Source organism: Anas platyrhynchos, chromosome 19 (assembly GCF_047663525.1).
Source record: "Anas platyrhynchos isolate ZD024472 breed Pekin duck chromosome 19, IASCAAS_PekinDuck_T2T, whole genome shotgun sequence".
Classification (NCBI taxonomy): domain Eukaryota; kingdom Metazoa; phylum Chordata; class Aves; order Anseriformes; family Anatidae; genus Anas; species Anas platyrhynchos.
This window is the reverse complement of record NC_092605.1, coordinates 7,910,163-7,931,191: the sequence shown is the minus strand read 5'-3', so window position 1 is coordinate 7,931,191 and position 21,029 is coordinate 7,910,163. Positions and strand designations below refer to the sequence as shown.

At 51.4% G+C, this 21,029-nt stretch overlaps 1 protein-coding gene across 9 annotated transcripts in view; it reads right to left on the bottom strand.

Moving 5' to 3' along the window:
- Positions 1 to 21,029, bottom strand: part of TNRC6C (trinucleotide repeat containing adaptor 6C) — a 287,922-nt gene that overhangs the window by 169,892 nt on the left and 97,001 nt on the right. For all 9 annotated transcript variants that reach the window (XM_072025708.1, XM_072025705.1, XM_072025711.1 and 6 more), the window contains one exon: positions 6,380 to 6,441. In XM_072025708.1, coding sequence (XP_071881809.1) covers positions 6,380 to 6,441 — 62 coding nt within the window. The remainder of the gene's footprint in view (positions 1 to 6,379; positions 6,442 to 21,029) is intronic.

Genomic DNA, 21,029 nt, shown 5'->3' with positions numbered 1-21,029 from the left:
GAAAAATTAAGTCAAGGTCTCAGCCCTCTGTTCCGATACGAATCAGCGTCAGAGGAGGTGAAGAGGAGCTGGGTGCCGCCGCCCCACGGGGCTGCTCTGCCGCCGTGTCCTCCCTAATCACCAGCAGATTACCAGAAATCCACATCAGCCACGCTACGGCAAGGAGAACCCTAAGAAGGATGAGGGGAATGAAGACACTGTGAAATGCAATAGATGTCAACTTCTACTTATTTTTTAATTTCATCTCTTACAAGCTTTTTGGAAGCTAACATGATTAAGTTCTTCACACAATTTATTAGCATCATGTTGGAAATCCAGCGGTATATTGCTCTGTCTGAGTAATCCAATTAGTAAAACGTATTTATTTAACCAGAATATTAGCTGCACACAAACCCAAATGAAGCAAAGTCCCTGATCCCGGGGTTCCTCTCACTTCTTGGAATTCATTTACCAGCTACAGAAAGCTCTACACTAATGAAATAAATATCAGCCCAGTGTTTTTGGAATAAGACAAGAAAACCAATTTTGCTGCCCAGCTAACAGCCTGTTTCTTTTTTTCCCTTTTTTCCTTTGCAGTGGATGACGGTGGCACACAGATTTCACAGCTTTGCAGCACACAGGGTTTTCTGGCTTTTCCATCTCACTCTCTCCCAAACCATCCCTAGATCTCCGCATGCCCACCTGGGTTTCCACTCCATGAAACTACCAAATCATTCCCAGAATGAGGAACGTTTCCATTTGGCAGCCCCAACGCAAAGGCGAACCTCGTCCCCTCTCCACCCTGATTTGCGAGCGCTTTGAAATGAAATCACTGTGGGAAGCGGCGGCTCCCGAGCTCTTTTTTCCTCCTAATGAAGGAGCTGAGTGACAGCCCCCGAGGCTGGAGGGCTGGCAGCATCCTCAACACATTTGTACCAACCTGCCTCGGCGCTGAGCTGAAGGGACCAGAGAGGAGGACTGACTGATGCGTGGCAATCTGGGGGGATATTTGGGGATTTTTCCTTATATTTTTTAATCTTAAGCACACACACCTCCCAGCACGCCAGCATCCCAGCCGTGGGATGGGTCAGTGCCGATCTCTGGGTGACTTTCCCCTGCGGGGCCGCAGCGAGGACGGGGGAGTAGCACGGGAGGACAGCGCTGTCCCCTGGCCCCAGGGAGCAGCTCGCTGTTGACTGATGGTATTTTTCCAGAGCCGCCGCTCCAATTTATCTTCATTAATTGGATTAATGCGTTATTTCCCCCTGTGAACAGCGGCGGGAGCTGTGGTCAAGAGCAGCAGCGAGGAGGCGCGAGGCAGCGAGCTGAGGCTGCTGCGAGACCCCGGTGCCGTGGCAGTGAGGGGTTCCTCTGCTTTTGGGGTCTGAGCACCAGGAGAGCTGCAGATGGGTTCAGGGGAGCCCCAGCCACCCTTACACCTGGCTTATCCCATCCAAACAGGCTGGCAGTGAGACCTGGGGTAAAGCAGTACCCCAAAACGGGCACCACAAGAACCCAAAATCTGGGATTTTGGTGAGCACGCATGTGCCAACAGGGATGGCTTCACCTCACTTGCACAGCCCCCAGTTTTCTCTGTCTCAAGGAGCAGAACCACGTTTTCCATCTCCCTGTGCTGCAGCAGCACCCATGGGACTCCAAAAAAAAAAAAAAAAAAAAGTCCTAAGGCAAAAAAAGCTAATTTTGTGTTTATTTCAGGTCATCCGAGCACCATCGCTGCTGGAGGAGGGGGCTCGCTCGGGCTCGGTGCTCGAGTGCTGCTCATTCACATGCAGAGAATTTGAGAGATCCTCCCATTAATGCAAACAGGAATTACTCGTGTAATCTGGGGATTAGCAGAGCCCGAGGAATTATTTACATTTCCTAAATGAGGGAAACTGTATCAAGCGGGTAAGTCAGAGACAGGCAGCCGAGGTGCGGGAGGGCGACGCGCTGCCGGCATCGTCAGGAGCCGCCGCGATTTCCCTCGAAAAGCGCTCGTTTGAGGTTTTTGGTTTGAGGTTGCATGAGGTGTCTGGTGCCTTTGGACACAAACTGCTGCTGAGGTGCAGTGTGGATGGACTGAGGCTGTCCTGGGGCTCGCTGCCAAATTCTACACCATGAGGCAGTGCCTCAGGATCAGGGGACCCCCCTGGCCGACCCCATGGAGCTCCCCAAGGTGCCTTCCCCCGCAGGGCAGGGGTGCAGCGGTGGCAGGACCAGGGCAAGGACCAGCACTGCAGCCGCCCTGCTCTCCGCAGCCTTCACGCACCAGGAGCTGTGTGGGGCTGGCAGCAGGACCCTCGCTGCCCCGTCCCCCCCAGAGGCTGCACTCCCCTCCCCGCGCCGCCACCACCCGTTACAGCCACCCTAATTTTTCAGGCACCAGACGGCGGCGAGTCAGGCTCCATTTCCAAACTAAGACATCTCGCGTGCGCTTCTCCCTCCCCTCCAGACTAATAGCTGACAATGTATGCCTTCCACATTAATGATAAGGGTTCAAGGGGAAAGAGGCTGCTCTCCCGTTTCGCTGACATTACACTCTCCTATGTACCCACCAACATACCCTAAGGCAACAGAACTAGTAATAGGTTCCTCTAACTGCCTCCTGCATCAAATTTGACACCGGGTGCTTTCTTCTCCTTTCCCATCGCTCACCTTATAACTCTGTCATCATCATTGATTTTGACTTAAGGAAAAAAAAAAAAAAGAGACAGAGAGAGCCCTCTGAGAGAGCCCTCTGAGAGCCCTCTCTCCCTGCTCATGCAGCGCTGGGGTAGGGAGGCTCAGCTGCCAAGGGGCCGTTGGGCAGGGAGGCGCAGGCCACTGGGAAGGCTTTGATTGTGCCTGGGCTGGGAGGGACGCAAGCAGCGTGCCAGGAGCGCTCGCTGCCCCCAGCAGGGTGGGTTTGCAGCCCTGGGACCCCGCTGCGGGCTACAGGGGTGCTCTGCTGGAGAGCAGACAGCACCGCTTGGTGCCCGGTGGCTTTTTGTGCTGGGCTTCCCGCCACAGAGGGCAGGATTTGCTCATTTTGGGGCAGCGCTCCTTTCCTCCATCCTCCGCCTTTCTTCCAGAGAACAGACAGCCGGAGCAATCCCCGCCTGCCTCCAGACTACACCACCGCAGGCACCAAACCCCGTTACCTCCCCACACTCCCCACGTCACCGCCTGCAGCAGGGGTGATGCCCAGGCCCTGGCAGCCCTTGGTGCTGCCGACGTGCCCAGCCCGGAGCAGCAGCAGCCTTGTCCTCAGCAGCCCGTCCCCGGAGCACGGCTGACCTGCAGCTGGTGTTCTCTTTGATTTATGTCACAGCCTATTTATGTCCTCTGCTTAAAACAATCCCGTTCGTGTCAGCAGTAAATGAAACTGTGTACCATCCGGCAGCTGCTGGGCTGCCACCTGAAATGAGTTTCGCTCCAGTTCTTAGCAGGCAGAAATCCTTTTAATCAGCCCGACTGCCAGCACCTCCTCGGAGCTGCAACGGCATGGGGATGGGAACGGGGAGAGGCGCGCTGCAAGCCTGGGACACGGCGCGAGCCCTGGGGTTGCTGGTGGCTCCCTTCCAGGGTCACAGCCGCTCCGGACGGGTGGCATTTGGCCACAGAGCCCTGGCAAGATTTGTTTGGGGCTGCGAGAGCCAAGCAGGGGATAAAGGGGCACCAGATGGCCACTGCAATGCGCTTGCTTTGGGGCTCGTGTTGCTGCCACCACCAAGAGAGCATGAGGGGAGTGGGTCAGGAACCCCCCAGAAGAGCCAGGCAGCAAAACCTCGCTGCAGCCGCTGTCTTGGTGAGTCTCTGAGTGAAGGACCCGGCTAACGAGGCTGCTGGCAGGGAGCAGGGAGCGTTTGCCAAAGCTGTTTGCTTTCATTAAGGAGGGCAGCGAGAGCCAGGCTGCTCCTCTCGGGGACTCGGCGTGAGGCCACGGGACCTGCTCATCCCTCCCGAGTGACAAACAGAGCCTGAGCAGCGAGCATCAGCCACCCCCAGCTGGCTGCTTGCAAGCCAAAAGCGATTCGAGGGAATTATTCGGGAAATAATTCTAAATAATGGATGAACGCAGAAAACTGCAGGCTGCTTACAGATAACTCACCGACCGAAAAGAGCTGAATTTGCCGACTAGATGATTCACTATTGATTATTTCCCCAGCTCTAGCTGTAACCTTATTTAAAGCATTAATTAAGACAAGTCTTCATAGTTCAGCATATTCTAATCCTTCGCGGGAGAGCTCTCGAGAGCTCAGCGCTGCCCTTTGGGGGTACAGCTGGAGAATCCCAGCCAGGGGCACCATGCAGGGCCCATCCCATCCCAGCCACATCCCAAAGAGCCGATGCAAACATTGCAGCAGGCTGCAGGGCTGGGAGCACCGGGGTGCAGCAGGGGAGGGATGGATCCCACCCGCTGCCGGCTGGATTTCAAGAGCAGGACAGCTGCCTCCTGGGATAAACCCTTTAAAGGCAGCCGAGGCAATCTGGCTGCCCTCAGGTGACCCGGTGCCAGGTCTGCCCCGGTAACAACCCCTTGCTGCATGCTCTGAAACTTGCTCCAGGTTGCCCCTGTGCCACCAGCCCCTAGGAAATCTCTGCATGGCTCTGCCGGCTGTCAGCTCTGGCCCGTTTTTGGCAGTGCTGGTGCCAGCCCCTGTAACCCAGCGGGCAGCAGAAGGGCAGAGCCCGTGGAGATAAAATACGGAGAAGGAACCCGCGTTGCCTTTCAGTTACAATGAGCACTGCTCCCACTGCTACACCTGCACGGCTGTGACGTGAGCGCAAACGCAACCACATTGGGAACTGCTCTCCGGGGAGAAGACCCTTATGCACATCTCGCTGACAGCAGCAAAACTTCAGCCCGTGCTGAAAGCTCCAGCGAGCTAAATACTCGAATGTGCCCTTGGTGACACGTGGATGGGAAAACCCAGGCCAGGAAGATTCCCGACTCAAGCCCCCGAGGAGCCCGGCACGTGGTGCTGGGGCACAGGGGCACGCTGCTGCTCTGAGCCGTGCTCCCTGCAGGGGATCCGCAGCCGCTGCTTGCTCCACGGAGCCCCCGGCCCCGTGTCTGGCGCTGCCTGCACTAAGCCTCATGGGCAGATACACTCCTGCTGTCCCCATGTCAGCCAGGATGCTATCACCTGGCACCAAGCTGAAGCTGAAATGCTGGCTGATGAGCTCAGCATCGCCCGAAACACGCTTGCATCACCTCTGGATGACTTGGAGGATAGAAGAGCAAGTTAGCATCTGCCTAAAGCAAGCCCAGTATCTGACTGATTTTAGTTCTCAGAGCTGTATCTAAGAAAAAAAAGCTCAGACAGGGAACATTGAGCCAGCTCTGAAATCCAGTTCACCGATGGTTTTGGTCTTTTGAGCCCATTTCCATGCCCATGCCCTGCCTTCTCCCGTGAGCTGCTCTCACCCAGCTGGGGTTTGCCAGCAGAGCCATCGGGCCCTTTCCCCCCTCTCAGCACTATCTGGCGTGGGGATCACATTGTGGGCAAGCCATCACCAGCTGCCTGGCCCACACAGCCCTAATTTATCCTAAATTATCCCTGAAGATTAAAGCAAGATTCCAGAGCAAGTCCCTTTCCCCCCCGTCAGATGCAATCAGCCACAAGCTGTGTCTCGCAAGACTCAACTTGGAGGTGAAGTCAGACTTGACCACTAACCAAGGGAAGCTAGCAGGAGATGAATTAAAAATTCAAACAAAATACAGCACAATCACTTGAATTTTAGCAGCATGCTCAGGTCTTTTTTAACAATTTCAGCGCTTCTGCAGACTGTTTTGTGCATGTAAGGAAAATTACTTCAGCTTGTCTGCAAGAAAGCCTTGCCAAGATTGCAAACATTTGGAGTAACCATTTGCACGACACATGGCACAACATCCGAGTCCTCCTAATCCAGGTGCTTGAGCTTAACCCTTCAAGGTTACTCTACAGAAAGAGACATTCCTACATTGCTCACAGCAGCAGTGTTTTCTACGCACACAAATGTGGGATGCAATATATAACCCTACCCCAGATTTTCATTACAAGCATAGAAAAGGGGGAAGAGAAGACAAAACCAGCAGCTGAACAAGCCGATGGGTATCTCCATATATCTCCAGTAGTGCTGTGAGCAGCACTTGAGGCCACGCACAGCCCCTCACCATCCCCTGCTGGGCCAGGAGGGCAGCACGGTGCAGGGCTGGGCACGACCCACCAGGCTCCTCGCACGACCCCACAGACACGTGCCTGCAGCACGAGCCCTCCTGCCAGCGGTGGGCTGGGGTCTGCCGACAGCTTGGGACTGGCTGAGGGGGGGGGCTCCAGCCCAGCCCCGCTCCTCTCGTCGGGTCCCACACGGTTGCACGGCACCAAATTTACAAGCAAACATTTCTCATGGATATCGTCCGAAGCAGAATCCCTACCTGCTCTTGAGTCCTTCAAAAGCTGTTTTCTGGTAAGGGCCTGTCTGCTGGTTTATTCTTTGCTGAAAGACAAAAAATAAGACAAGAAAAAGACTGTCAGGCAGCAGCTCACTTGGGAAGGATGGGGTGTTCCTACATGGGGAGGAAAGATGCATTTTGTGTTTACTTTTGTCACTCTCTGTTGCATTCAACACTTCAAAACTGGCACAACGTTCCCTGCCCAGCTTATTTTATTTTTCTATTTGGCAAACTCTTCTCTCACCATGAGCAAATGTCCTGCTAATTAGCACAGAAGGATAGATTAAGTCAAAATAAATAACTCTCCTCATTGGTTGCTCCCTCTCTCTCTCCAATCCCACAGTCAACCCAAATCTTTTGGGGAACCGAACCAAGTTAGCACTAACGAAGCTGTAATATGCTCCTTGAAAAAGATGCGTCAGGATTAGAAATGGCAAGGAAGGGTGGCCAGGACGATGAAAGGCACAGAACAGCACAGGGGAGCTGCAAGGGGCACGTGTGTGCCACTGCTCCGCCACAGGAGCCCCATGGTGGTGTGCTGCAGGCGCTGTTCAGAATCGGTCTCAGTTTGAAAAGTGCCCTTGCTGCAGAAGCAGAGCGACCGGCACTCGTGCCCTCTGCCACCATGAAGGTCTCTGTCTGAACCTGCTGCAGTGTAAGACCATGAGTTTCGTTACCAAGCCTCTGCATTTCCCGGCCAAACCTGCTTGGCAAGGGAAGGGCAAAGACATCAGGAGCCTGCCTTTATGCAGCTGTTTTTTTTTTGTTTTGTTTTAAAGGATATCCTAAGGAGTCTGGATAATAAAACCCCCAAAGCCTCATTAGGCTCCCACTCTGCTTCTCATCCCCTGCTTCTAAAAACCAGCACTGCCACCAGGTTTGATCCCATCACTTGGCGCGATGCGATGGGTGCCATGAAGCCATTGTGCACAGGTTTCACGTGTGGGAGCAGCCCAAGAGAAACCACTCTGGCTTCTGGTCAAGAAGCCACTTGTCACCATCCATCAGCACATTATGCAACTTCCCGGGTCAGTACAGCTGGCACTGCTGCTGCCAGCGGGAAATTTCTGGGCCCAAAGGCCTCAGTAAAACAAATACCTTGGCAAGAGGGCGAGCTTTTTGCACCAGATGGACCCCCTGGTATCTTGGTAAATCCGGTTCTTAGGCTTTGCCACAAAGAGGCTTAAAATTAATTAGCAGATTTATTTATTTATTTATTCTTGTGAGGTCTGTGTACAAGGAGCGTGTGAGAAAGGGCGTTCATTAGGAGCTTTTCGGTACTTACAGGCCGGGCAAGGAATTACGATTTGCGAGAGAGCTGCTGTTAGAAGGGGCCAGCTGAAACCATTAGAGGTTGCCAGCAGATGCTTCAAAGCTGAGAACGTTCCCAGCAAGCCACGAAGAAGGGACAGGTCCCCAGTTTCCTAAAGGTGACCACTTCTACCAGAAAGCCTCTGTCCCCTTGGGTCTCCGTTTCCAGAGAGCCACAGCCCAGCAGCAGCGGGAGGTGACGAGGACGTCCCCGCGAGCAGCCACCGCAGCCTTCAGCTGCTGAGAGCTGAGTGCTGGCCACAACCAACAAGCTCCTTCTGCACCAGCACCCACCACGGCTGCTCCAAAAGCATGACTAGAAGGCAAGGCATCCGTCCAGCTAAGCAAACAACTCAAAAATCTTCTTCAAGGCTTTGCTCCCACGCTGATTCATTTCATGACCTTGCAGGGCTGTTTGCAGAGCGCGCCAATGTTGGCACGACCCCGGCAGCACACAAGGAGAGGACGGGCACCAGCACGTGGAAGAGAAAAAGACAAATGAGCAAATGTGTGGTGTGTGTCAGTGCCTCCTGACCCCCCTTTTCTGAACGGGTGTGCACAGGGAGGCGAGAGCTGCCGGGCTGCCTGATGGCAGCAATAGCGGCGCTTCCTCCAGAAAGAGAAGTGTAAAAGTTTCTGCTGCTGCAGCAATCCCATCCCTGGCTTCCTTGGTCTTTAATACGTCCTGCGAGAACCGTCTGATTTACATACAACTCCATACTGATTTACATACAAGCACCAACTGATTTACATACAAATTGCTAGATCCGAACCAAATGAATGAAGTTTTCCTTTGCCATAAATCCACCCCGCATTTACATGCTGCTGGCTACCAACAAGTGAAACCTCTCATTTTCCCAGATAACTTCCTAAAAGCACTGCCTATATTAAGTGCTTTTTCCTTGGTTTACCACCAAGGGGTTTTGCTGAGGGTGCTGTGGGGTTGAGCAGCACCGTGCGCCAAGCCCTGACAGCCTGCCCAGCCGTCCGTGCTCGGCTCTAGCTGCTCAAGCAGTACCAAAAATGGGAAGTTTAAAGACAGACAGGCTAGTTTAGAATTCAAAATGTTATTTCAAGGGCTCACAGAGCTGGAAACACAGGAGATCCTAAGCAAAAAGGACATCCTTTGTAAAAGGAGAAGTCTCAGCTGGGTAAAGTGGCCAGCAAAGCTCCTCCTGCTGTCCCAGCCTTGGTCCGAGGTGACAGCCAAGTTTAAACGCTGCTTGCACATCATTGCAGAGAGAAACCATAACTGTGCGATCTCAAGTCCAGCAAAGACACCTGGAAAGCCATCTGCCTTTTTGCATGAAAAAGCTGGGTTCCCGGGATGGGAGGGATGGAAGCCACCCCCCCACCTCCTGCCAAACCCCAGGAAGAATTTTGGCGAATGCCGACAGCCGCGTGCAGCATCGGTGTCACTGACCCAATTCTCATTCTTGATTTTCTATTCTATCCTACTAAAGAGGGACTTCATGTACAATAATCAGGAGATAGCAGAGGTGAGGGTATTTGCTGTAAGGAAAGCATAAGGAAAATAACATTACCAGGCGAGACCACGCGCAACTTTAACTGTCCGAGTATTAAACCCATTTTTCACCATCAGGAGCGTTATCTAACAGCATGAGAAATACAAGCAGGAGAAAATATTCTCAAGTGCCGGAATTGATGGTCAGAGCCTGAAAGTTTGGTAAAATGCTTTTCCACTCCATGTCCTACAAGCTGTCAGCACTAGGATGGAAAAGCGCAGCTCAGTAATTGCAAAGGACACTTCTTCTTTCCTTCACTGTCTCTGTCTGTAAGGCAGGAGGATGGCAAGTTAATTAATTATCTCCAGCATCAGTTTACTTGAAGATCCTTTTTTTTTTCTTTTTTTTCCAGCAGCGCATCAAAGGAGACTGATAGAAGCCTTGATTAGAGGGATAATGAAGGAAATCTTTAATAGATTATGTAATTTCTTGCCCTTCTGCAGCCACTCTCCAAGCGGCTGCCTTCGCAGTGCTGGGATCCACGTCTGGAAAATATCACAGGCATGCAGAGCCACCTCAAATGCAAAGTTTATGGAAAAATTCAAATAATTGAATGTTTACCGTATTTTTGTCAAAGGTCTGGAAAAAAAGATGTCAGACCATCTGACTTGCAACAGAGCAGAGACCTCCCGTGTGCCTCCCCCCACAGGGAATCTGCCTTGTGGAGTCACAGCAGGCAGGGACTGAGAGCACCCATGGGGTAACGCCGGGCAGGCTGAGAGCAGAGATGCAGGGCAGTTCGGTGACTACCTTGTCATCTGGCCCAGGAAACCTTTACTAACAATGCCCACTAGCACGGGCCATAGATGAGGCTCTTTATTTGATTTTTTTCCTCCCTAATCTTGCCTGCTTACATCTGCAATACAGCATCTCGCCCACCCTTGTTTCAGGGCTCCTTGGAGGGCAAAGCCCCTTCCCACCAGGAGGAATGAACCCCGGTACTGCCATCCCAGCTCTCCTGTCCCTGTCACAGCAGTGCCCCACAATTCTCCCCCACGTTTGAATCCCTTTGGGGATTTCAATGCCATTTCCCTCTTACCCAGACCACGCACGTGCTGCCAAATCTAATAGCGAGGAGAAATGAGGTGTCAGGTTCTGATGCACAACGCACCGTGCTGATTTCTATCTCACACAGATAAACCCCAAGCCATTCCCAAGAAGTCTCAGCGGCACATTTAAGCAATCTATTTCTCTTCACATGAGACTCAAGATTCCCCTCTCCTGGAGTTTGGTGCTGAACAAACTATGGGTGGCACCAGTTGCACTGCCTGCGGGATGCTTGGGCACCCGGCACCAGCATCTGGAGCGAGAGCTTGGAAAAAAACCCACCTGTGCTGATGAAGGAGTTATTAGGATCATAAAATAAGCACCGAGGAGATCATCTCTACCTAGTCCCTCAGGGCCACCCTATTCTTGTCCCAACAAAAAGGTGGCAGGAGGAGATCCCTCAGCCCTCGTCCTGTGTCCCCGCTGTCCCCCATGGCCACCAAGGACTAAAGCAAACGGTCCTGGGCAAGGGAGCAGCAGCAGAGGCAGAGGGGAGCAGGAAGCGTTTTATGGGGTTAAACGTCCCAGCCTGGAGTAAAGCAATTTCCTTCGGTCTCCTGCCATTTCCTTGTGGAGGCTTATCATCTCCAGCTGGGACAATATAAAGGCCCATTTAATCGAGATCCATTTAACACTGAATCACGCTAACAAGATTACTTAGCCAGGGCTAATTCTGCGTTTGCTGAAGTGCAGTATCCAGGGTGAGTAATCTCCGTGTGCTGGTGGCAGGTTCAGAGGCAGGTTAGCCACGGGCTGAGCACCACAGCCAAAACACGGAAAGTACGTGGAAGAGCCCGACAGTGAAACCGCAGCCGTTTGGGCTATTGCCTTTCCCCTCTTGGTATTAGGTGAGATCAGTGCAGAGAGGGCTTCCTCATTACCCCATCGGATCCTAAAAGGGGAATTATTTTCTTTGTCCTCACAAGCAGCTGAGCAGGCAATACAGCAAAATCCTCTTCAGTCATTATCTGTTAAGTGCATGGCATCCTTTTGTGAGTTAAATGACACAGTATTTCTTGCATGGGACTGAATTCAAAAGGTTTTGCCTTCCATCAGGAGATAACTCAAGATTTGAGTGCTAATTGAATACATTTATATGCACACAAGTGATAGGCATTCATACAATTTCTTAAAGTAGATTCTCACCATTCAGTCATTTAAAAATATAGCACTAAGGGCTCCATTATTTATGATTATTAAATCACAAATCTGAGTAGCAAAATACTTCACTCAGGGAAAGCGTAAAAAGGCTGTTTCACAGGAAAATCTTTCCAGAACTCACCAAACCCCATATCACTGCACTAGGACGCCGATAACCAACATGGTTTCACATCTAAGGTTCTCCAAGTGATTTACCCAGGGAAATGGATCGATCCCGATCGCCCTTTCCAAAGTTCCCAGATCCTCCAAGCAGCCAGAGCTCAGGCTGGGCTGTTCTGGGGAAATACTCACTGCTCTGTATGGACTGACCCAGTATGCAATTAGTGTGGGGTTTGGGAAGTCCCCACTCGTCCCCTCCTTGCTTTGGGGGTTTCGGAGGGGCTGGGAGGGGGCGTTCTGCTGCTGGCACTTCAGGAGGACTCCCCCGCTGCCAGAGGTCCCCAAGGCAAGTGGCTGTACTTGAGTTAGTCTCTTAAGTGCCTAAGTGGAGAGAAATAGGAGTGATTTGTCTGACCTATTTTAGGCAGCCGCTGCCAGACGAGTGCAATTGCCTGCTGGAGGTGCCCATTTCTCTCCATCGACAGTAAATGAGGTCTGAGTGATCAGTGCGGATGCTGAGACCTGCGGGCTGTCTCTCGGGTCAGGTGGGACAGATCCTATCCACCTAATTGCAACCTTTCAAAAGGAGTCACTTTTTTTTTTTTTCTTTTAATTGGGCCGTGGAGTTTATTTTAACCCCCTGGGGAAATTCCCAAGTTTTCATTTCTGTCCAGTATCTTTTGGTCTCTCTCCCCATTTTGGCAGACAATCTTTCCCAGCAGGGCTCGTGGTTTTCTCTTGCAGCCCAGCCCAGAGCTGATGCTCCAAAGGCTCATCCAGGCAGAGATCCAGCTCAAGGGTGGGTCAAACCCATCCCCATAGGCCGGCTGCAAATTCATCTTAGGGGTGTTCAAACGCTCCTTTCCCCCAGATAAAGATCACGAGATACGGCAGGTCAAAAGGACAAGATCAGACAACCTCCAAAAACAACGAGGTGACCTCCAGGGGTCCCTTCCAGCCTCACCCAGCCTGTGACTCTGTGGAAAAGGAAAAATTTAAAGAGTGACAACTTTGGGTGCCTGTAGGGTATGACAGGAGCTGGGAGTAAGCCTTCAGTTTAATTATTTGCATTCAGATTTCTCAGCCCACTTGAATCCAGCCTACATCCCATCCTCAGAGCCTGACCTCGATGCTCAAGAACCCAAACACGGCTCAGACACAGGCTCTCGGGCGCAGCTACGCACAAGTACGCGAGTACATTTTGTTGCTTCATGTGCCCAATAGTCCCCAGTTCCAGGACCAGATTAAGTGCTTGCATCAGACCTGGAACCAAGCCCCACGTGATCCTGGCCAAGTGCTGCGGTCACTCAGAAAATAAGGATTTCTGCTGAGATTTTTTACTTTTTCCTTGCAGTCCAGAACACAGACACACGCACCCCTTCCCTCCTTCTGCTAAACTCAGGTACCAAAACCGTGTCTGTGTTACCTGCGCACTGGGAAGACAGTTTGCTGGTCATCTTTACACAAGGAAATCATTTAGCTGACGTCCACCACCTCATTACCAAATTGTCTAGAAAACAGCCAGCCAATCTGGAAGTTTGTAAGAGAAGCAGGCAGGCACGCTCGTGAGACATGCCTGGATAAGGCTCGTTTCCCTGCAAACACGGTGAACCTCAACATCAAAACAAGTCAGAACATTTTCCAGCCGCCCTCAGGACTTCATCCACAACATCTGAAAGCAGGAAAATCTTTAACTGGAAAGAGGGAATCAAAATCAGCCTAAAAATGCAATCAAGTCACACTGGGAATTCAAGGGACTCCATTAAGCAAGTGCTCAGGGGGTGTCCAGCTACAGGAAACCTCCAACTACACAGATCTTTCTGAGCTGCTGGGACTGGTGATGGAGCTGCTGCAGGGATGGGGGCATGGTGTGCCCCGCGTACGGGCTCCTCGAGGTGCCAGAGGTGCTGTGGCACCACCGTGCTCATGGACGTATGGCACGTGAGGGTGGAGCAATGGGAGAGGCAATGCACTGGGCATGTATAGGGGTGAGGGACACCCACGGCAGGTGAGCGCAGCCCCTCAGTCCTCGCACAGTGGCACATCAGCAGCACGCCACCTCTGTCCACACCAACAGGGCAGCACATTGCAATGAGCGAGTATCCAAGCAGCTTTTAGTTTTTACATCCCCTTAAAAATAAAAGATCCCCGGTGGAGGCACAGACTCACACATGGCAAGTCTGAGCCCAAAGCTTCCAGTCCTGAACCTTCCAAAAACAATCCTCGGGCTGCAGGGTCGAAAACTGCGCTATTTCTCCTCATCTTGTTTTGATGTAACGCCATCAGCTCTAAGTTGTGGGGTGCAAGGACCTGAAAGACCTCAAGTCCTGCCCATGTGTGTGCTGGTGCAGTTAGCGCCGCGTGGAAACGATCCCTGCCCACGCATGGAGCTGGGCAGCGGGGCCTGACCGCGCTCACAGGCAGGACAAAGGCACAGCGCCTCGCTCCGAGCAATAGGACCAGCAGACTCTGCGGGAATCGTTATTAACTTGGCTTTAATTACAAACTAATTTCCTCCTGCGTAGCCAGCAATTTCAAGCTCAGTGGAAACTGTAAGGAAACAATAGCATCCGGAGTGAAAGAAACATAAACAAGTAGACAAACTCTGAGCTTCTACAGGGAGTGGTATTTTTAAATGCCCTAAATACAACCACTCTGAGAAATATTCCTCAAGCTAAGCAGAACCATTCTCTTTTACTTTCCAACTAAATATTCATTTTTAAGGCTGATCCAGTTTTACCAAGTTACAGGAAAGACCGAGCAGGTTTGTATAATAGAAACCGGCTGCACCTCAAATACGCAGAGGCTACCACCTCTCCGTAATAAGCTGCTGCTGGAGGTTGCTCATCGGCTCGAGCGCTGCCGAAGCCGTATTTAGCAGCTGACAGATTGCAGCGGGAAGCGGGGGAGCAGGGAGGCTCGTTAGCAGCACGGTGCTCCCAGCTGAGGCTCAGACAGGCGCTGATTGGCAATGCAGATCATGGAGCCCGTCCCGGCGGAGCCTCCATATGCTTCTTCCCCTGGAGGAGCGATGAATGTCAATTCACCCCTTGGGGTGCGTCATGCGAAAACCCTCCCGAGGGTGAAACGAGAGCTGACAGCAGCCAGCCACAGGTGCCCGGCTGAACTTTCAAGCTCCGGCCGCTTTCGCAAGGAGTCAGGAGGAGCGGAGCTGTGCTTGCTGCATTTCCATGCGCAGCGCTGATGCACGCGCTCCCCTCTCCAAATTAGCTGCATGGGAACACGAGGGTAACACAGGCTCACCTACCACAGGACAAGAAGATCAGTCTTTACACGGGTAACTCCTCAGCACACTCGGTATTTCCCTGAATCCGTGGTCCAGCGCAGTGGCAGGGGATCGACAGCTCCATATGGCCAACCCCACCGCGACGCCTTCCCCTTCCCCGTGTCCGTGTCTGAAAGGCGCTTCGCAGCCTTCTGCCAGCGGCTCTTGACAGGCTTGCCAGGCCTTAATTAAGCTTCACGACACCTCCGTGAAGTTGACTAATATAATTAAGCGAATCTTCCAGATGAATAAGCGGAGGAGAGGTGAGATCAAACAGCAGGATGATGGAGACAAAGCTAACCAGCAGCAAAGGAGGTCGCAGGGCCCAGAGCCCCCATCTCTGCTGTGTTACAAAGCCCCTGCCTTTCCCCCACTCCTCATAGTTTATTACGCCTGACTTTCTTCTGCAAAGGCTGATTTGGATCCTCATCCTAACCAGAAAACAACTTCTTTTGGCAAGCAGGCATCAAGGCGTCGGGCTGCCATCTCCAGCAGTGCCACCCAGGTGTTTCTTGTAAGATCAGCTGTGCGGGTACGTGCAGCGATCTGCTCGACCATTAACTATGGTGAGGGGAAGCTGTAGTCCAGGGGCTTCTTTCAAATAAACTTTCTGAAATTCCAGTGACTGCATATAGTCTAATTGTTCTCAGATTGTCTGGGTATTTCCTAAAAAACAAGCATCTCTCATGGGATTTTTTAATTCCGACGTAAAGTGGAAGAATGATTCAGAGGAAAAGCAGTCCAGGGGCTGAGCCTTGCTAAGACCTGAAGCATGACTTGTCTTAGAACTGAAAAGGATTATCATGGACTTGAAGATGAATGTGTACCTAAAGCTTTCCATTAGGAAGACTGTTTCACTTGGGATGTTTTTCTGGAAACCAATGTTCATAATGAAATTATAACTATTAGGGTGAAACAGGAACAAAATGGAAAATATTCCCTGGCTTGGAGTTGAGCTGGATCTGTAATGCCTCACCTTCGCACAGGCACTCTCCTTCAAAGGAGCCTTTACAAGCATCTTCTCGGTGCTTAAAGAGCTCTTGGCCAAGGGCTCCTTCCTTTAGTGCCTGCACCAAGATGAGATTACGCTGCGATATCCACAGCATCGCGGCCACCCATTACTAAGGAAGCTCAGCCCTTGGAGGCGCAGGATCCAACAACATCTGTCCCAAAACTCAACAGCAGAGGCACTTGAGGAGAAGTCACTCCCGTAACGCCTGTCGATGAGCCTTCGGTGTGTGCAGGGCTGCTGGGCTCTGGGCTCTGCCTCCTGACATGAGCGTTACGACTGCCAGGGAGCCGCCTGTCCTGGCTGCTCGTGCCATCGCCTTCCCTCTTCCCACCCTGATGCTCCGGGCAGCAGTAGCACCTCGTGCTCTTTGCTAAGCCTGCCGGAGGGGACAGGACCACACAGCTGTGCGAAACTTCTTGTGACACCCCTTCTCCTTACCCCTGCCATTCCCCAGTGCTGAGCCTCCACTTTCTGGAAAACGATCAAGTGATGGCAGCTCCTGGGACCCGAGCCACGCTGAGTTTTTTGTTTTGCCTCATCTGTTTCTTTATACTTCTCTGTGTCCCAAGTGGCTCTGACATAGGAATTCCTGCTTTTCATTTTTCTGCTGTACAAGATGTCAGCAGATAACAATCCATGCTTCATTGGTGCCGTTCCATAATTGAAAGAGCCAGCAATATATCAGGCTTGGAGTCTGCAAACCCCATCAATAAGTACTCTATTACTGGGGCATAATTTTCCACCACCCCTCAGATGAGACTTTGCAGGCAGCAGGGTTATATTGCTGAACCCACACTTCACTGCAAACTGTTTAAGATAATGTCTACTAAACTATACTCTATTGTCACAAATTAGTTTCTCAGACAACCGGTGTCTAGCAAAAATGTACTTAATATGCAAAGCTGTCTGTTTAGATCTATCTGTCTTCCAGTAAAGCTACCTCAGGGAAAAGAGAACTAACTGTAGTCCAAAATCACTGCACAGGTTTCTTTCCAAGTCAATGTACACTTTTCTCCGGGAAGGAATTCTTCCTGTGTCACCCGCAGTTTTGTTTTGTTTGCTGGCCTTACCCTGGCTTTTTGGCAGACCCCAACGGCTCCTGCAGCGCTGCTGCTGTGCCAAGGCAGTCTGAAACCTGCCTGGCCTCTCTCTTAGATTGAATTCTCTGAGCTTTCCCATAGCACGTTAAGAATCAGCTTCCTGGTCATTTTCAACAAAATCCTATCAAGTCCCAGCAGTTTCCCCTTTCGGTAAGTACCAGGGGGTTGAGTTTTAATTACTTGCTGCAGAATCCCCTTATCAGCAGCAACTTTGGCAGGTGCCGGCTATCTGCTATCTGGGAGCACCACTGAGACTCTGACTATTTCCACGCCTTCAAACCCTTCCTTGAAGCTGGCCTCATACCCATTACACACCATCCTTAGAACCACTGCTGGAATATGGGCTCAGACACTGACAGGCAGCTCCTTCCCTCCATAACTTAGCATCCATGAGCCCTCCTCCCTTCCCTTCTTGTTTGCACAAACAAGCTGTTGGTAATTCAGTCACAGTGCCTATCTGCTCAGCAGACATATCCCGAATGTGTTTCTTGTTGCACAGAATCCCGTTTTCATTCACTTTTAGCCCAACAGCTTTGAGGCTCTGGAAACTCCCCTGAAGTCTGCTGCTTCGGGGAATCAGCTCAGACCGGCGGATCAGCCATCGGTATTCTGGGAACTTCTGTGAGGACACAAAGCCTAGAGGGAGCGTATTGCACCCCAAATCCTCCGAAACCTCATTCTGCTACATAGCAAGTATGATGTGCAACCAACTTATTGAATGACTTCATTACAGTTATTTTCCAATGGCTCCAAAGTTTTATCCGTACAGCCCCCAGTGGGACACGCTGCAATTCTCCCTGAAGAGCTACGTTTGGGTCTTCCACCTCCCTCCTCCATCCCTCCCACACAGCCAGTGCCTGGCCCGAGATGCTGATGTCCTGCTCCCAACCCATCAGGGGTAAGCCCCACTCCTGACCATGCCGATGCCTTAAACTCTGACTGCCGTCTGCTCGGTGTCTTTCTGCAGGGCAGAACGGTGGCCACGCACCTCCTGCGTTTTTGCCACAATAAAAGCTCCGACCAGCTCCGTTTTCCCTTCATGCCAGGAGCCAGGTAGCCAAACTCCACACCGCTGAGAACAAAAGCAGGCAGCAGAGCAGCCTCAAAGCAAAAGGAGACATAAAACCACATTAGACCTCGTGGTTCAAGGCATAAACAGAACGAAGGGAGGCCCTCCCAGAGCCCCGCGCTTGAATTCAATAACCATCCATAACTACCCCCAAGGATAGTTTCTAAAGAGGGGAGAGCAATAAACAGCACTTCCCCTCTTCATTACACAACTCCAGCAATAACTATGATGAATGGCAATGAACAACTGGGTTTCATTGCTGGATTTCCAGGCTGTGGTGTCCAACAAAGGCAGCGTAATAAAGACAGATGGCAGTGGATTAACTCTTCTTGCAATGCAGCCAGTGCTGGTTGCTCAACTGCACTCATCCCGGCTCCAGAACAGGCACAGCCTCAACGCAGCCCCGGCAAACCCAGAGATTTGGTTCCGGCCGGAGAGCAGAGCTGAGCAATACGTGCTAATTCTGGCGTTTTGTTTCCAACACAGCTGTTAAATAAGCAGAAAACCCAGAACAAAGTGGGTTTTCCACAAAATATTGCTGCTCTTTTTCAACCGACAGTAGAAATTGCTTGACTGCTTTTTAATTCGGAAACCTCAAAGAGAAAAAAAAAACAACTGAAATTGTTGCTGCCTTGACGCAAAGGAGATTGCTTCTTTAAAGTTGTTACATCTTCCCCTCTGGTTTTGCCCAGTTAGCACAAATAACGAAGATCATTTTGCATGCTTTTTTGGTAGATTTCATGTGGCGCTAGCAGGTGCACGTTTGCTGTCATGCTGACCTTCCCGGGAAGTTTCAGATCAGTTCAAACAATAAAAGAAGAAATAGGGTCCAGGAGGAGAGCTGGGCTGTGCCCGCGGCTCTGCCACTGCTTTGCTGTACACAAGCGTAAGAAACGACTCTACATTTCAGCATTAAAAGGGTGCACGTACTGTCAAAATCAGCAGGGGAGGGGTCTTACCACAACCAACCGAGTCTGTATGAGGAGACCTTCGGATGGAAGGTGCTAAACAAAGGGAAAATTATCATTACTTTCCGTAAGTGAAACCGCCAAGCAAAGCTACCTCAAGTGGTCACTGCAAATTCAGGTCTTCTGTTTGTAAGCCCACCGTAACCAAGCCCAATTTCTGCAGATATTTCTGCTATTCGAGAATATTTGCTGGGCTGAATAATTTTCAGACGGCATTTTTGGGAAAGACGTTTGATTTGCCCATTCATTATCTGCTACTCCGGATGTGGGACGGGCTGCACCAGGCAGCATGCTGCAGCTCCCGCTCGCTGCCTGCCTGGCAGCAAGTTTATTAGATGGGAGAATAATGAATAACCAATAATGAATACTCTTGTTTTCGTGTGAAAACAGATGAGCATGTGAAAAGCAGCAGCTCTCTCCACTTTCTTGCCAGCAGATCCCCTTTCACAGTCATGTTCTCCAACAGGAAAGTGCAAGCAGATGCCTGATCCAGCCAAACCTCTGCCCGTTCACCAGCTCCAGTTTTGCTGCCTTACCAAAACCACCAACGAGCCTGCTTGAAATACGGAGCTGGCCACTTTGGGGCCGAGCTGTTGTCTTTACAAAGATGAGACAAGAAGAAAATAAATAAAATAAAACGAACACCCTTGTTTTCTACAATACACGCTGACCAGCCACATATTGCTTTGGGTTTTTTTGGTCTCTCCTGGGCATTGACAATCCCTCCCTGCAGTACAGGCTCACTCCTGCTCTCGTGGGTGCTTCTCTCATCCCGTTGGATTGCTTTTGGGACTTCTGCAACCCCCTGTGCCCTGCCCATTTCTGCTCTGGGCCAAACGCCAAGGTCTGACCTCCCCAACCACCACAAAACCGCATCCCCCAAACCTCTTTGCCACTGCACGATGGAAAGCACAAACCCACGCTCAACACTTTTCCTCTTCCCTGTTTTTGCTGACCGCGTGACTCCCCGTTGCATGTAATTATTTTGGTATGCCGGTGTTAATGATGTGTCCGGTTCACTTAGCCTGTTCATCAGTATTGCTGGTCATTTGCTGTTTCTTTGTTTCTTGCCTCCCAAAAGGTCACTCCATCATCAGCAAAACCAAGCGCAACGCATCCATTATTTATCAGGGCGGGCTCAGTGCTCACCTGTCCCTGATTTCAAGGCCGTGCTCCCTCCTGCTCCAACCCCACCTCACGGTGTGGAGCACCTTCTGCATAAGGCGTTCATTAAACAGGAATTATGGATTGGAAACATGAAACTTGCTGTGCTGCACGTGGCGATTTCGTAGCATTTGAACCGTCCTGCATTTCTCAACACCAGCCCCCCGGTCCCGCTCCTGCTTTGCCTTCTATTGACCGAGCAGCTATTTATACGTAACTCTATGAAATGAAGGCTCTGCGTTTTGCTGTTTGGCCTCAATTGGGGCCTGCTTTCACCCTCCATCAGCAAAGGCAGCCTGCATCTGCTATTTCCTTAGCCTGACTGGTTTCTGGGTGCTCACCAGGGCTTCCTGCACACAGCTCGATTGTGTTATCGACCACGTTCCTCCAGAGCCCCATCACAGCACAGAGCTCCAGGGAAAACCACCCAGATATTGTGGAACACCTCGTGCAAAGCCAGGGATCATCCCACCTCTGATCTGGGGGACCAGCACCCTCACCACGTGAGTGCTCCCATCGGCATCTGCAGCCCCCCAGGCCCTGCAGGACGCTGGGGCCAGGCCATGCACGACGTTAGCAAAGCTGTCCTGCCTCCGGGGAGTCTTCGAAATCTCAGCCCCTGAGAAGAGCCATGGTTGTCAAAAGTGCCCATTCGGGACTTATTACAACAGGGAAATTCTGACCTCCAGGTACAGGCACCACGGAGGCAGAGCTCGGCATCCTGACACCACAGCCCTGAGCTCCCCCCTGTTTGTCCTGGTTATCGGCCTGGAAAAGATCACCAATTACCCTCTTCTCAACCACCAGGCTCCTGCCAACAAAAGATGAAAAGCACATTTATTTCTCTTAAGTGAGATCTTTTTGTGACACATAAGGACCCTTGTATACA